Source organism: Pleurodeles waltl, chromosome 4_2 (assembly GCF_031143425.1).
Source record: "Pleurodeles waltl isolate 20211129_DDA chromosome 4_2, aPleWal1.hap1.20221129, whole genome shotgun sequence".
NCBI classification, from domain to species: domain Eukaryota; kingdom Metazoa; phylum Chordata; class Amphibia; order Caudata; family Salamandridae; genus Pleurodeles; species Pleurodeles waltl.
In genome coordinates, this window is record NC_090443.1 from 112,658,100 (window position 1) to 112,674,433 (window position 16,334).

Here is a 16,334-nt window from a genome sequence, read left to right on the forward strand (position 1 = left end):
GATTCTCTGATCAGCGGCCAGTGTGTTGCCATAGCAGAAGAAACTCATGCAAGAGTCACTGAAATGTGTGCAGCTGTAGAATTGACTCTCTGCTAAATGGCGCAAAGTGCACTCTAGACTTTATAATGTCAAGGACACTAAGGACAGTCCAGTATGGCAATTACAAATAAGCATTGGCAACGCCAACAAGTGTGATGGTAGCCACCAGCCGTTAGGCTTTGGAAATTCTTGTTTTGCCCTGTCACAGTTTTTGCACACCAGGCAAAAATATGTTTCTGTCTCAAAAAATCATACATTACTATAGTAGTCCCTGGTACTAAGGGGAAAGAGCCATTGTGTTTTGATGTGCTCCCTGTGAAAGGGCAGCATACTGTAACTCACAGTGAAGTCAGCCAGTGGCTGAAGTGGGCTGGCCAACTGCCCCATGATGCATGCTGGAGTAGGCAATTGAGAAATGTGAATGATACAACAACAGACTAATTGATGCAATCTGTCTAAACCCGCCCCCCATAAATAACTATGTTACACACATATTTTAGTAAAATCAAAACATCTTAGCTAACACCAGACTTTAAAAAAGGCAATAGATCTGGCGTTGGCTGATAGCCTCTTGCCTTTGCTAATTCTTGTTTGCAATATTTGTGTTCATCTTTATTATAGATAGATAGATAGATAGATTGATAGATAGATAGATAGATAGATAGATAGATAGATAGATAGATAGATAGATAGATAGATAGACTGTTAGATAGACAGAGACAGTAGATAGGCAGATAGATAGATAGATAGATAGATAGATAGATAGATAGATAGATAGATAGATAGATAGATAGATAGATAGATAGATAGATAGATAGATAGATAGATAGATAGATAGATAGATAGATAGATAGATAGATAGATAGATAGATAGATAGATAGATAAAATATAGTTATATAAGCATGGCATACAAGAATACTGAAAGCAAACTAGCAGGCCAATACAGACTGAATTGGTTTACAAGTATATCTGAAGTCTTCAATTAAAATACATACCACCAAGACCTGCAGGAGTACAGTTATAAATGCAACTCATTGCATGCATACTAAAAAAAGAGAACTTTATCAAGGGCAGTTACACATGGACCAATTTGGTATGTTATAAAATAGCAAAGTCAGATAAATATAGGCTACTCCCAAAGGGATTTATGACAGCATTACCAGTAGACAGGCACTGATATGGCTGGAATGTGCCCTCTGCAGGAAGAGCTGGGAGAAAGTGTCTGTGTTATTATCTGCTATGCTTGTGATGCATTCTGTGTCTACCTCCATTGTTCTCTACTCTGCTCAGCCAGTGTGTGATGTCATGTAAAGTTGGTGAGTGACTGGAGATGTTTGGCAGAGAGAGTGGGCTGAGCAGAGAGACTGCTGCTCCTGGTGGGGTTTCCTTATTAAATAAGTTGAAACTTATCCTGTAAACTTTTCAATACATCTACAACCTCTTCCCATGTCAATTGGCTACCCGATCTCTACTTACTAAGAAAGAAACTTTTCATTACAACACAATTGCTATTACAAGAGGATCCAAACACAAAAGAAACATAAATAGTAAAGTAAAAACAAAAACACTGGCACTGAAGGGAACTACCTTGTGTGTGGATGTCCTCCTCGTGAAAGAGCAAAATGCAGTTACTCAAAGAGAAGTTAGACAATGGCTGAAGTAGACTACCCATTGCTCCATTCTGTGTACTGCAGTGGGTGGAAGAAAAATGTGAACAATACATCAACAGACCAACGGATGAAGAGCTGACTGAAAGCCCTTTTAAGTATGTGTGTTATAAATATGAGTTTAATAAAATCAAAAGGTCTTACCTAATGCCAAACCTAAAATTACCATTGAGACTAAAAGATAAATCTTGGACTTTGTGGACACAAAGTTATGTTAGAGTCTTGGCCAGATTTGAGTGACCGACATGCACAGTCGACTCCCCTGCCTTACATTTTCCGTAAATGTAAAAGCAGTTACCAGTCCTATCCACCCTGAGACAATGTTCCCTGTAGCTGGGATGATGAAAGATCTGCTGAAATGAGTACAAGGTTTCTTATCCTTACCTCTGTCTCCTACTTGTTCTTTCACCCACTGTGCCATGGCGGTCACGCTCTTGCTGTTGGTGACATCCAGTAGGATGGTCCTCAACCTTTGGGAGGTGGCCTCCTGCAGCTGTTCTGCTCCTTTTCGTGTCAGACATGCTGCAAGCACCCGCATACCACGCTTGTCTAGCTGCCGTGCCAGTTGGTTTCCAAAGCCAGTGTCACAACCGGTGATCAGCACATATTTATCCATGAGGTTCGGAACCACCTGCTGCTCTCTGTACCAGCGAAAGAACCAGTACAGGCCCAGCAGGCCTGCCAGGTATAGCCACATCATGAATCTTTAGCTGCAAAACAGTAGAAAATGAAAAGAACATCAGTGAGGTGTATTCAAATAGACCTGTCCAAGCTGGACAAGCGTTCAGTAGTAGAGGACATATTCACTTTGACTTTGCTTCAAAGGGCTGCTACTGTCAAGCTCTTCCAAAGCCCTTTTAAAGACGTTTGAGAGGAGAAAAGGGGTATTTGAAACTGCCTTACCACCATGGTAATATCTGGGTCTGTCAGTATGCCTCAATCATACTTTGAGGAACAACCCTGATTTTGCAGTACTGGCAAAACACATGTACCAGCACCAACCATCCCATCTGCTTTCCAACCTTACCCCTTGCAGACCTCAATATATTTTGCTGCTCTGCCACATGTGGGATTTTGTGGGCTATAATCATCACCTCTTTAGCTGAATGCTTGCCGGTAAAGGGTAAGAAATAAAGGGGCTTATGTACAAGCCCTGAGGCGCAGGGCGGCGCAGCAAGTGTCTTGCTGCAACACTGCGCACCACCGGGAAAGGGCAGACATGGACTTTATCTACAAGATATGATGCATTTCTGTTCTCTCCCCCTGCGCTGGTGCAGACTGCTGCCTAGTGCCAATGCAGGCACCCTTGCACCATGGTGCAAGGATGCCTGCGTTGTGGGAGTGACAGTTTTTGTCCTGGAAGGTGTTTTCCACCTTCCAGCACACATAGAAAGAGGAATAAATGGGGAGAAATAAATATATTTATCCCCGTTGTGCCACTTCTACGCCACCTCTGAGGTGGCATAGGAATATGATGCATTCCCAGACTTGTAAATCTGGGAAAGCGTCAGATTCCTTATCGTTCCATGAGTGTTGTGTGGAAACACCCAATGCAACACCCATGGAACACCCCTTTCACACAGTTTTATGCATGAAAGGGGCCCATAGTTACAAGGGCTTAAAAAAAACACTCAAGGTGGCTTTGCATGGCCTTGTAAATATGGGCTGGCACACTGCTCCACCGGAGCATCAAAAAAACATGACACTCCGGTGGTGCAGTGTGCTGATGGGGCCTTCTAAATGAGGCCCTTAGTTTGTGTTGGATCTTGTCCAGGGAGGCATTCCATGAGTATGTTGCTGCTACCTGAATTCAGTGGTAACTGGTTAAAGGTCAGGCATGTGCTGGTGATGTGGTAAGGAGTGCACAACTAATTAGCAGGTATCACTAGCATGGCAAGCCATAGCTTTAAAACCTAAATGGGATTGTTAACTGGCCTCAGAATTTGGAATAAGGATTAGGAGATTTGGGATAGAGTGTATTGTGGTATGTTACTGCTGCATCAGGAGTCATTACACGACAATCATTACATCGCAAGTCTTTACTGCACAAAACGTTTTAATTCTTTTACATATATTGTTAAGGATAGGGCATTAACATGTTAATGGTAATTTAAATCAATTACTTTTGAAATAAATATAAGCAGTACTTAAGTACAATAACTCATTATTCAAGGTATTTAATTTTAAATGTAATACATAATTAATGTAACACATACATGAAAATTTAAGTGTAATACTGAACGTTTTTAAAGTTTAAATAGGGGTGGGAATCGTTTTTTAGGGTTCAGCATTGGGTAGTGTATAGGGGTCAGAAGGAGTTTTTAGGATTCAGGGATAGGTATCATGTATGGTATAGGAAGGAGTCCTAGGATCAGGGATGGGCAGTGCACAGGGGTAATATAGAGCCTGTTGGGCTCAGGAATGGGATGTAAGTCTGGGTAGTAAAGAGTTTTTAGGGCTCCAGGATGGCTATGGCTAGTGTATGGGGAAGTAAGGAAATGTTAAGGCTTGGGGAAGAGTAGCTTATAGGGTAAAAAGGAGTTATCAAGTTTTAGGGAGATAGTATAAAAAATATAGTTAGCGTTACCTACCCTAAAAATACAAATTAAAATATTTTTATTAGAGGACATTTTTAAATGTGAAATAAATGAATTATGAATAATTGTATAACAATTAAATTAAATTGAAAAAGATACATTTATGCACATATATATTTATGTGTGTGTGTATGTGTAAGTGTAGGCTGCATATATACACGCACACACACACATACTTTACAAAAACACTTTGTAAGTGGTCCCACCAATTTTATTTGTGGCCCAGTTTGTATACTTCCTAAAAATCACTGCTAGAAATGCCATTGCCCAGCGCGCTCATTGCATCACAGCGCCAAGATATCCTCCTGGGGGATAGTGCTCTACAAATCTGCACGGCATAACATATACGATGGAGGGCTGAGAGGAGTGAAATAACTATAGGCAAGGGAGTTCTGTGCTGCAGCACACGATGCTGCGTCAACAACTAGAAGTGAGGGGGAGGCTTCTGCCTGGATGCTTAAGACACTGAAGACGGCAAACTCAAGGAGAGGATACAAGACTGAGGCAGAGGTACTAGAGAAATTAAGCACATGAGAGGTAAGGGGGTGCTGCTGGTGGGAGAAAATGGATTAGTGTGGCAGCGTCCCCAACCGTGGCGGGGGTAACTCCCTCCCCCCCCACGGCAGCTCTTCCCCGACTGATGGCTTGGCCCATGGGCCCATGGTCCCAATGTTTTTTCGAGTTGAGAGGTGCCTCACTGCAAATCTCGGTGAGGGGCCCTGAAAAGTAGACATTTAATTGTGCAGGTAAGCACAGCTTAGGTTGATGACCTTCCTTATAGCGCTTTAGAATTAATGTCTGCTCTCAGCCCAGGATAAGGGAAATAATTGCCATCTGGCGGTCTCCAAACAGCCACAAAATCATAGTGACTACCTGGAGTAAGTCCCCTTGTTGACATGATAACGACATATTAACACAAAGTCCAACCTAATACCACCAAATAAACCTATACAAAAAATAGTGACCAATTAGTTTGCTCTTCAACAGGTGGGCAGGGAGACCGCCCTGTATTCTCATTCTCACCCAGATATAAAGGCCTCCTCCATTATGGAGGTCACGAATGAGGAGCTGATATCTACTCTTCTTACATACAAGAGCGAACTCAGAACAGAAACAAGGATTTGCAATGCAATAGGTCTCGCATTTGCTTGAGTTAGAGCTACTGGCGTTGTAAATTCATAACTGAACTTTTCTTGCCACATAACTCGTTCAACCCTGCCTCATAATTTGGTCTTTTCCTGCCACATAATTACAGTGGCCCTGCATATAACTAAAGCACTTCAATTAACCTTATTCCTCTATCTGCAGCAAATAAATGAAAATGGTGCCAGTTAGCATCCTATTTTAAATCTGCCTTACTTATTCCAATAGAATACCATTTCCACCACTCCACCATCAGAGTTGCTGGCTGGCTAACACAATTCCCCAAAAGACACAAAACAGCCACTGAATGGTAATAGGAGAAATAAACTAGAAGGGTCAGCCAAACATATCCTGAGTGTTCAAGCAGTCATAGTGTAGTAAGGATAAGGATGTTAAGTTGGTCTGAATCATGATCATAATTGCAATAAAAAGAGAATGATAAAATATATACAATTATCATTTGAATGCAATAAAAACCTTTTACTGAAACAAACGCTTGGCATTAGACTGTAATTATAAATTATGCACTGTGAGCTAAAGGGGTTAAAAGTGGTTGTACATATAGTAAAAATGCCTGAGATGGCTTTAAAGTAATGGTGCCTCAGTATTCACATTAAACTGCAACAGCTCTGTGTTAGAAAGGAAATCTTTAGGCACATGCACGTGATTATTTACAAATTAAGCTCTGAGTGAGCTAAAGGGGTGAAAAGTGCCTGTACATATATGAAAATGCCCGAGATGGCTTTAGAATAATGGTGCCTCAGTATTCACATTGAATTGCAGCAGCCGTGCGTTGCAAAGGAAAGTTTTAGGCACCAGCATGTGATCATTTACAAATTAAGCACTGCGAGAATGGGCTAAAGGGGGTAAAAGTGTCTGTACATATATTAGAAATGCCTAAGATGGCTTTAGAATAATGGTGCCTCATTATTCACATTGAACTGCAACAGCCACACGTTTGGAAAGGAAAGCTTTAGGCACCGCCACATAATTATTCACAAATTAAGCACTGCACTAAAGGGGTTAAAAGTGGCTGTCCATATATTCAAAATGCCCGAGATGGCTTGATGGCTTTGGAATAACGCTGCCTCAGTATTCATATAGAACTGCAGCAGCCACGCATTGTAAAGGAAAGCTTTAGGCACCAGCACGTGATTGTTTACAAATTAAGCACTGCAAGCTAAAGGAGTTAAAAGTGGCTGTACATATATATTAAAAATGCCTGAGATGGCTTTAGAATAATGGTGCCTCAGTATTCATATTGAACTGCAATAGCTGCGTGCTCCAAGGAAAAGCTTTAGGCACCAGCACGTGATTATTTATAAATTAAGCACTGTCAAAGGGGGTAAATGTGGCTGTACATATATTAAAACTGCCTGAAATGGCTTAAGAATAATGCTGCCTAAGTATTCACACTAAACTGCAGCAGTCACACATTGCAAAGGAAAGCTTTAGGCAGCTGCACAAGAATATTTACAAATTAAGTACTGTAAGATTGAGCTAAAGGGGATAAAAGTGGCTGCACATATATTAAAAATGCCCAAGAAGGCTATGGTGCCTAAGTATTCACATTGAATTGCAAAAGCTGCACACTTCCAAGGAAAGCTTTAAGCACTGGCACATGATTATTTACAAATTAAGAACTCTGCTAAAGGGGTTAAAAGTGGCTGTACATATATTAAAAATGCCTGAGTTTGCTTTAGAATAATGCTGCCTCATTATTTACATTGAACTGCAACAGCCGTGCTTTGCAAAGGAAAGCTTTAGACACTAGCACGTGATTGTTTACATATTAAGCACTGCAAGAGTGAGCTAAAGAGGTTAAAGTGGCTGTGCATATATTAAAAATGCCTGAGATGGCTTTAGAATAATGGTGCCTCAGTATTCACATTGAACTGCAGTAGCTGAACATTGCAAAGCAAAGCTTTAGGCACCAGCACATGATTGTTTATAAATTAAACACTGCGAGCTAAAGCGGTTAAAATTGACTGTACATAAATTAAAAATGTCTGAGATGGCTTTAGAATAATGGTGCCTCAGTATTCACATTAAACTTCAAAAGCTGCGCGTTGCAAAGGAAAGCTTTAGGCACTGGCATGCGATCATTTACAAATTAAGCACTCCACTAAAGGGGTTAAAAGTGGCTGTACATATATTAAAAATTCCCAAGATGGATTTAGAATATGGTGCCTCAGTACCCTCATTGAACTGCAGAAGCCGTGCGTTGCAAAGGAAAGATTTAGGCACCAGCATGTGATTATTTACAAATTAAGCTATGCTGTCACATATTATGGACACAGAGTCAAATAAAAAAGCAAATCCTATGATTAATTGTTATGATTTGAATTATAATAAAAATAGAAACAATTAACATAAGTGAAATCTTTTAAATTAGAACTGAATTAATTAGATTTATTTTGCGTACCTGCTAATTCAAAGATCGCCGTTAAAAAAAATATATGACAAAATGTGCAAGAGGTAGAAGCTCGCTTCTGAAGGGGCTGAGAGGCAGTAGCTACTGTTCTCTGCTCCTGCCTCTCTGCATGTTTTGGCGGAGGTTACACACTAGGAGTGAGCAGTACAGAGGTTGTGGCATCAAAGTAAAACAAGGGCACGGATGGCAGGAAAACAAATGCCTTTAAGTTGCACATCAAGGAGACAGGTGACTTTTCTCCCCAGCCACATCAGGCACTTCAAATTCGTAACTATCCATGATTCAAGTGATGTGTGTAGGTCAAGTGTGTAAAATGCTGAAATTGGCCAAAATATTGCCGTTTAAACATTGTAATGAGAGGTGTGCTTAACCCCATATTTGAGGATGTTGGCCACTGGCCGATGCCCGCACACCCTCCCTGGTGCGGGTCACAACCAGTGGCTGACGCGAGGGAGGAAGGGTTTTAAAAATCCTCCGGTGCAAGAACTTCCGCGTCTTCCCCATCCCCCCTCCCGCCCATCTGTGACATCAGAGCGCTGACATCACATTTATCCCCACCGGAGCAGTGGAGGAGCAGGTAAATGTCCTCTCCCCACTCCAGTGGGGAAATAAAGGCCAAAACGGCCTCCCCAGATGCCAGGGAGGCATCGATGGAAGCAATCCTGCACCCCCGGGGAATATTTGTTTACAAAAATGAAAATGTTGGTGTCACCTCCTATGGGGGCACTTTTTTAAACATGGGTAGTTTGCCATGGGGTCACAATCGGCCCCATGGAAAACACACAGGTGTAAAAACAGAAGTGATGTAGAGAGTGTCTCTGTGTGTTTTTATTACATGTGTTGTTTCCCGGGAGCCACGATCGGCCCCCAGGGAAACCTCACATATAAAAAAGTGATATATTTTGTTTCGAAATTCGGCTTGTCATGAAACATTTGTCTGCCAGGTTTCCAGAGATCTATACTCCTGGAAAGAATATAGCAGTCGATGAGTCCTTGATCCTGTACAAAGAGCTCACTATGGCATAAAGCTGTACATGCTGTATGAGTGCTCTTCTGGCTACGTGTACAGCTTGAGAGTGTATACAGGGAAGGACTCCACCCTAAATCCTGTAGGTTGCCCTACCGCTTTAGGGGTCACAGGTAGGATTGTATGGGAACTTGTCCAGCCACCCCTTCACAAAGGTTATAACCTTTATGTGGACAATTTCTATACAGGTATAGAGCTGTTCAGTGAGCTCTACAAAGCTGGCACTGTGGCCTGTGGTACAGTTCGTTGTAACAGCAAAGGATTCCCACAGGAGCTTATTTGCAACAAGCTCCAGAAATCCCAGCGTACTAAGTTGCATTCCAACGATCTGCTTGCAGTCAGATTCTTGGTTCGGCGTGATGTATACGTGCTCACTACAATTCATGATGAGAGCACTTCCCCCATCATGGTTTCAGGTCAGATGGCCGAAGTCCACAAGCCCATCTGTATACTTGATTACAATAAGTACATGGGCAGAGTGGACAAGAACGACCAGGCTCTTCAACCATACAATGCATGTTGTAAAACTCACACTTGGTACAAGAAACTGTTTATCCTACTGATCCAGATGGCAATATACAATGCGTATGTTGTTTATTGTCCTACAACCACAGAAAAACTCATGACTTTCCTTGATTTCTAGCTGTCTGCAATTGAAAGCCTCACTGCTGTTACAGAAGCAGCAGCCTCATATGTTCTGGAGAATGTGACAAGGCTGCAGAAGCGACACTTTGCTGATCGTATTCCTAAAACACCCAAAAAGGATTGTCCATGTCATCGCTGTAAAGTGTGCTGAAGCATTACTGTCCCCAATGCCCATATCAACCCGGCCTCTGTGACCCTACTTGTTTTACATTGTATCATACTAAAGCAAAGTTCTGGGAAATCGAATGAGGTGGAGCTGCCATTGGGTAATCCTTTCTGTGGCTGTGCTTGAATACCGAATGCCCATGGGTCACTGCTTCGTTAGCAAAGCAGCCACAGAATGTTACTTCATCTACGTCAGGAAATCATGGACTTTCTTATGGCCTGCATGACACCAATATCTACCGTCAGAACGTGGTAAGTGTTCTGTTCAATTAACGTGCATTATAGTCCCCATACTGCACATACTAGTGGACAGAACATATGCCACACTGTCATGGAGTACCCTGTGTGGCAAAATGTTAAAGGCATGACTGAATTTTGAAGTGCGTTTTGGGGAACTTATGTATGCTACATAAGGACCACCATGATTGCCAACTAGAACCAGAGTAAGTGTAATAAGTCAAACAAATGTCCTGTCGGACATATTCACCAACATTTCTACTTGTTTGAAAGTGTGCAAACTCAATTTGTAGCTTCACTTTCAAAGCAAAAGTAGAAATGTTGGTGAATGAGTCCCACAGGATATTTGTTTGACTTTTTACTTTAGAGATCTTAGGATTTCTTAACAAGCATGTCTGCCTTAGTTTCAACTGTAGATGTGCTCGCTCAGTTCAAGGGATAGGCCTCCTAAGGCATACTCAGACACCCCCAGCTTGCATCCACAAACTGGAAGGAGTTGGATTTAGCACAGTAAGTGCGCTGATGGCACATGAAAGACATGTTTGCTTGAGCTTCAAGTAGCTAATGGTAGAAGGTATTAGTAGAGGTTCACTTGGATATTATACAGGGTTAGTCAGGACTCTGATGAGGACAGAAACATGCAGGGGTAAGGAAAACTTATGGTAGGTGTGCTTTCACAGGGATATTGCACAGGTAGAAGGCAGATAGTAAAGGTAGTACAGATGTACATCATCTACACCTATGGATTCAAACCCATTGGTGCCATCCCAGCAATGAAGGACAATGACAGTTCTGGGTCAGTGTTTGGCCTGCTTTTCATGTTCATCATCCATCAGAACTTAGTAGATGTTCACTTTGCCATCTGATAAGTGCATTACAGTCACAGCACTGCACATAATGTTGGCTGGGACATATGCTACGTTCTCATGGACTACCTTGTGTGCCAAACACTACCCTTTTTCATAGCCTCTGACCTTCTCTCTAGGGAACATCACAAGAATTCCCCAGCATGCCTGCCTTAGTTTCAAAGGTAGCTATGCTCATTCAATTAGAGGAATAGGCTTCGCACAGCATCCTCGGACACCCCCAACTTGAATCCACAAACTGGAAAGTGTTGGATTTAGCACAGTGAGTGCGCTATCGGCGCATAAAAAACATGTCTTCCTGAGCCTCAGGTGGCAGTCATGGGAGTCATTAGTATAGGTTTGTTTAGGAAGAAGGAGGCAGTTACTTGACAGATGGTAAAATGTAGTTAAACTTATTCCGTCATGTGACGTATGAATGTGATGGGCCCTTGTCTGGCAGCGGTAAGTTAATGTGACTCTAGTCTCCAGAGAAAAACATTGCCTCACTTGTGTAGGTGGGCAAGTGACCGTGACAGGGAAGTACCCAAAACGGATTGTGGAGACATCAAAATTACCTACCACGAAACATACTGGTTTTGTAAGACAGTCCCCTGAGTATTTGGTCCTGGGCTCGGCGGCCATATAGGGAAACCTACTAAACCCAGACATTTCTGAAAACTAGACACCCGGGGCAGTCCATGGAAGTGTGGCATGTTTGGATTTCACAAAGTTTTCATACCCAGAATACTCTGCAAAGTTGAAATGCTGATTAAAAACACTATTGTTCCTGCTTTTTCGTCACAGAAACTACAGGAATGTGCAGGGATCCACAAAATTCCTACCACCATGTGCTACCCCACTTGTCCTGATAAAAACACAACCCCACTTGTGTGCCTGTGCCTAGTGCCTGCATCAGGAATGGATCACTTCAGGGTTAATAGTAGCCCTCATGCAAGGACTACCATTGACCCTTGTGTGATCCATTCCTGTTGCGGGCACTAGCCTATCCACACAAGTGAGGTAGCATCTTTATTGGGATACTTAGGGGGAATGCTGGGTGGAAGGAGGTTTTTGGCTCCCCTCAGATTTCAGAACTTTCCATCACCGAAATCTGAGGGGAAAAAGTGGTTGTTTTGCCAAATAATTTTGAGGTTTGCAAAGGATTCTGGGTAAAGAACCTGGTGAGTGCCCCACAAGTCATCCCATCTTGAGTTCCCCTAGGTGTCTAGTTTGAAAATGTGTGGGTTTGGTTGGTTTCTCTAAGTGCCTACTGAACTACAGCCCAAAATCCAGAGCTAGGCACTTTACAAAAAAACTGTCAAGTCAAATAAACTTTATTTCGGCTACAAGAGAAATAAAAGCACATAGCAGCAATAAATGCAAATAAATACACAAGGTAATAAATATAACAATAAATAAAATGATAAAATGGAATAAAGATAAAATACACTCACACAGTGTGATGGGACAGTCTAGTTAGAATCATTAAACAGATAAGAATTTCCCTCTGACAAACCAGCTAGCTCCGAGGAACGTGGCAATGGCGATCACTAGCGTTGGCCTAGTGTCTGATCTGAGGATTCGCAGGGCTATTTCAGAGCTGGAGACGCCCAGCAGTCTACATGCCGGGGCCAGCCATTTCCTACGTGAGGCGGTGTACGCAGGGCAGACAAAAAGGACGTGAGGGAGATTCTCGACGGGGGCTTTGCAGGCTGGACAGGCGGTTGATTCATTGTGTGACCAGCGGCTGGTGAAAAGTCTTAATGGTAATGTTCCAATGCGGAGCTGAAAGTACAGTTTCCTTTACCTTGGGACCGTGATTATGTCCCAAAAAGCCTCATACTTGGATGTCTCTTTTAAGTTAACAAAGTCACAGGATAATGTAGTGTGAAGTGCAGCCCCTATATCTTCGTGATCTGCCATTTGCCAATATAGTTTCTTTAATACGCTTTTCGAGGGAAAGCCGGAGGTGGTTGGTGAATTCCAAAGTTCACTTAGCCCGAGTGAGTAGAATGACCCCTTGATGTACGAGGCCAGGGGATTCTGTGAAGATGATCAGCTTTTAAAATGACCTGCAGGGCTTCAGTAAAGATTTCAAGCTCAGGAGTAGTCCAGAGACGCCGCCAGTATAGCAGAGGGCGTAGGCGGGTTTTATGACCTATGCGTTTTATGCAAAGATCCTTATAAAGGGGGAACAGTGGAGTGCTTGGCGGAAGGGACACAAGGTTTCTCAGGAAGTTGTTCTCTGCAATGGTTATGTCTTGGATTTTAGCATAACACCATAGTTCGGCCCCATAAAGTGCTGAGGTCACAGCCTGGGCTTCGTATATCTGTATTGCTGGGTGAATTGGTTTTGTGTGTGAGAGGTGAAAGTTTTTTGATAGTACCCCTGTTGTTTGCTTTAGTTTTAAGGCCTGCTTTCCTATGTGTGATTTCCAAGACATGTTGTCAGTCAGTGTTATACCCAGGTAGCTGAAAATGCCCACCTTCTCAAGTGTGGTGCCCTCTAGTGTAAACTTCCCTCTAAAAGATCTATGGGGATCAAGGGTCATTAGTTTTGTTTTAGAGGCATTGATTTCAAACCCCCACGTTGAGCAGAATTTCTCAAAACACGTTAGGAGTTTCCTTAGTCCACTAGGGGTCTTGGATATCAAGAGAGTATCATCTGCAAAGAGCAAGACAAGGAATTTTGTGTGCCAAGTGATGGTGCATCTGCCCCCACTCAGGGAAGGGACAATTTCATTGATATACAGAGAGAAGAGGGTCGGGGCGAGGACACACCCTTGCCGCACACCCCTTGATACATGGATTCTATCAGTTAGTTGACCTTTGTTGTCCCACCTAACTCGTGCGTAGTTGTCCTCGTGGAGCCGTATCAATATTGCTAGGATATGCTCCGGGATTCCCATTCGGGAGAGATTGTCCCATAGCTTGTTTGCGAGGTACTAGGTCAAAAGCAGTCTTTAGATCCACAAAAGCTACATAAAGGCTCCCTTTGCCAATAAGCACTGTTTTCCAGTATAGAAATAGGAACCTGAGGGCTTGATCAGTGGTAGATATTTTCTTCCGGAAACCGGCTTGGAGAGGACTAAGGATATCATGTTCGGTCATCCAGTCTTCGATCTTTCCCAAGAGGCAGTGGCAGAAGACTTTTTGCACACAGTCAATTAGACTAATTGGTCTATAGTTGCAGGGAAGTGATCTGTCGCCCTTTTTAAAGATTGGGATAACAATAGCCCCTTTTCATGACTCTGGGATAGGCTCCCCAGATGCTATAGCGTTCGCTATGATGGTGAGGTAACTTGACCAGGATGCTATGTCGGTTGAGAACAGGTCTGCTGGGACACCATCCGAGCCAGGCGCCCTGCAACGTTTTATGGTGCCTTGGGAGTAAGTTAGGCAGGGGTCCATGCGGACAGGAGTGGGGCTATCATGGTCATGGGAGTACAGCCTGCTAAAATGATCTACCCAGTCCTTCGGGGCAATGTTGGTTGTAATGTCCAATCCACTGCTTTCTGGGCCTCGCGCGGCCAGGGACCAGAACACACTACAGTTCCTCTCACGGACAGCGTCACTAAGTGCTGTCCACCACTTGTCATCTTGGTCACGCTTGGCTTTGCGTATGGCTGACTTGTAGGACTTTCTAGCTAGGAGGATGGCAGTGGCATCCTTGGATTTAATAGCTTGGATTAAGCGCTTATTTAGGGACCGACACATTTTATTGAACCAGCGGTGCCTACCTATGGGTCTCTTGCCATAATGGGCTGGGGATACTAAGAAGTGGGCTGCAATATCCCTGAAGCATGAGGTGTGGATTAAACTTATTTCCTTATAGGGGATTGCGGGACCCACCTCTAGGTTCATTAATGTAGTCTTTAGGGTGTTATTGGCCGCGTTGATGAGTGCGGGCCGAGCCACAATCTTGTCCCACTTTAGATGTCGTTTGTCGTTAGCCAGGCTGATACCCTCTGGTGCTGCTACTGAGGAGTTAATCATGGGCGAGCAGTCGCCCAAAGCTAATGTGTGAACAGAGAGAGGATTATGATCACTTTCAGTTCTTTCAACAATCGTCATATCGATGACTAGGGGCCATAATCTTATGTCGAATAGACAGTAGTCGATTCTGCTGGTGTGGTTGGTTTTGTTGAATGTGTGATGGCCTTTGGTGTCTGATTTGGTTCTGCCATTTAACGCCCTGAGCCCAAATTCCATGGTCAGTGACTTAACTTGGACAGCAACCTGCGTCCATCTGTTGATGGGTGGAATGGACAGGGCGGGGATAGACCAAGATCGATCCTCCTCGTCTGTGGACCTGAGATCATCCCAGTCCAGAGGTTCGAATTTGACATTAAAGTTACCTGCCACAATGGTTTTATGATGGCGGGGGCAGTTGTGCAAAAGGGCTGCCAGGTCACAAAGGGTTTTGGAGACTTGACCCCCCCCCCCCGACCCCTCGGGTGTAGATATTGAAAATTTTCACAACAGTGTCAGGCCCAAATGATAAAGGAAGACCTAACAGGTCGGGAGAGTCGGTGGGTAGCTGTAATATATGACAGTTAAGTGATGTTCTGATCCAAACGGTCAAGCCCCCTGAAGGCCTGCCTCTAGTACTAGGCACGGCAGGGATATGGAAGTTTGAATAGCCTGTTAGAAAAAGTGTATCGGTTGACCATGTCTCTTGAAGAAGACATATGTCATGTTCATCAATAAAAGAGGTGAAGGATGGAAGAGGGAGTATAGATTTCAAACCTGCCACGTTCCATGAGACAAGTCGTACCCCAGTGAGCGGTTGAGCTATCCTGTCTAGATGCCTGGTATTTGCATGATTAGCTGCCAAAGGTTGATTTGGCAGGTGTGGTTGAGTCGGAAGAAGTGGATCATTACCCATATTGGTCAGTAAGACCTGGGATGAGTGGTGATGTTCCTCTAGTGGAGCTGGCCTGGCCCTGGTGGGGGAAGTGCTTGCAGGCTTAGCTATTTGTTCTTGATTTGGTGGGTAGTATTCCTGCAGGATGAAATATGCAGTATTGTCATATTTGCACAGTGAACTGTCAAAGGTCTTGGGGAATATAATGTGAATGGTAGAGAGAATACTTGCACTGGCAGTGTTAGGGATTGCAGCAGACCTGGGGGTGATTGATATTAGTTGGCTGCGTGGTATTTCAGCATAGGTTTTGGATGAAGCTTTAAGTCAATCGTTCTCGCCAAGGGTGGATAAATTTTTTGCTGGGCAGTAGCTCGGACGATCCCCGTAGTGCATAGTGGCCTAGGGTATTTGAACTGGATGCGCGAATGTGCAGGTGGGCTTGTTCTTGCATCGAGGGCCACCAAATTGTCCACCATGGTCCCGTCCTTGAGTGTCAGTTTTAAAATGTCAAAATGTGTTCCCGGGTCTGGCCATCTTGCTACATTGATTATGTCCTCGCGTATTACAAAGCGACAGCCTCTTACATGGCGAATCCAATGGATTGCCTTGTTTTTAATAGAGTCTGCCCCTTCCTTATGTGTCGATGTGTTTAATTTGGGGATGCTGA

The 16,334-nt window shown here is 43.4% G+C and overlaps 1 protein-coding gene across 1 annotated transcript in view; it reads right to left on the minus strand.

The window, feature by feature from the left end:
* Positions 1-16,334, minus strand: part of LOC138292333 (retinol dehydrogenase 16-like) — a 161,085-nt gene that overhangs the window by 50,948 nt on the left and 93,803 nt on the right. Inside the window, exon 2 of the mRNA XM_069230884.1 lies at positions 2,092-2,417. Coding sequence (XP_069086985.1) covers positions 2,092-2,407 — 316 coding nt within the window. The 5' untranslated portion in view covers positions 2,408-2,417. The remainder of the gene's footprint in view (positions 1-2,091; positions 2,418-16,334) is intronic.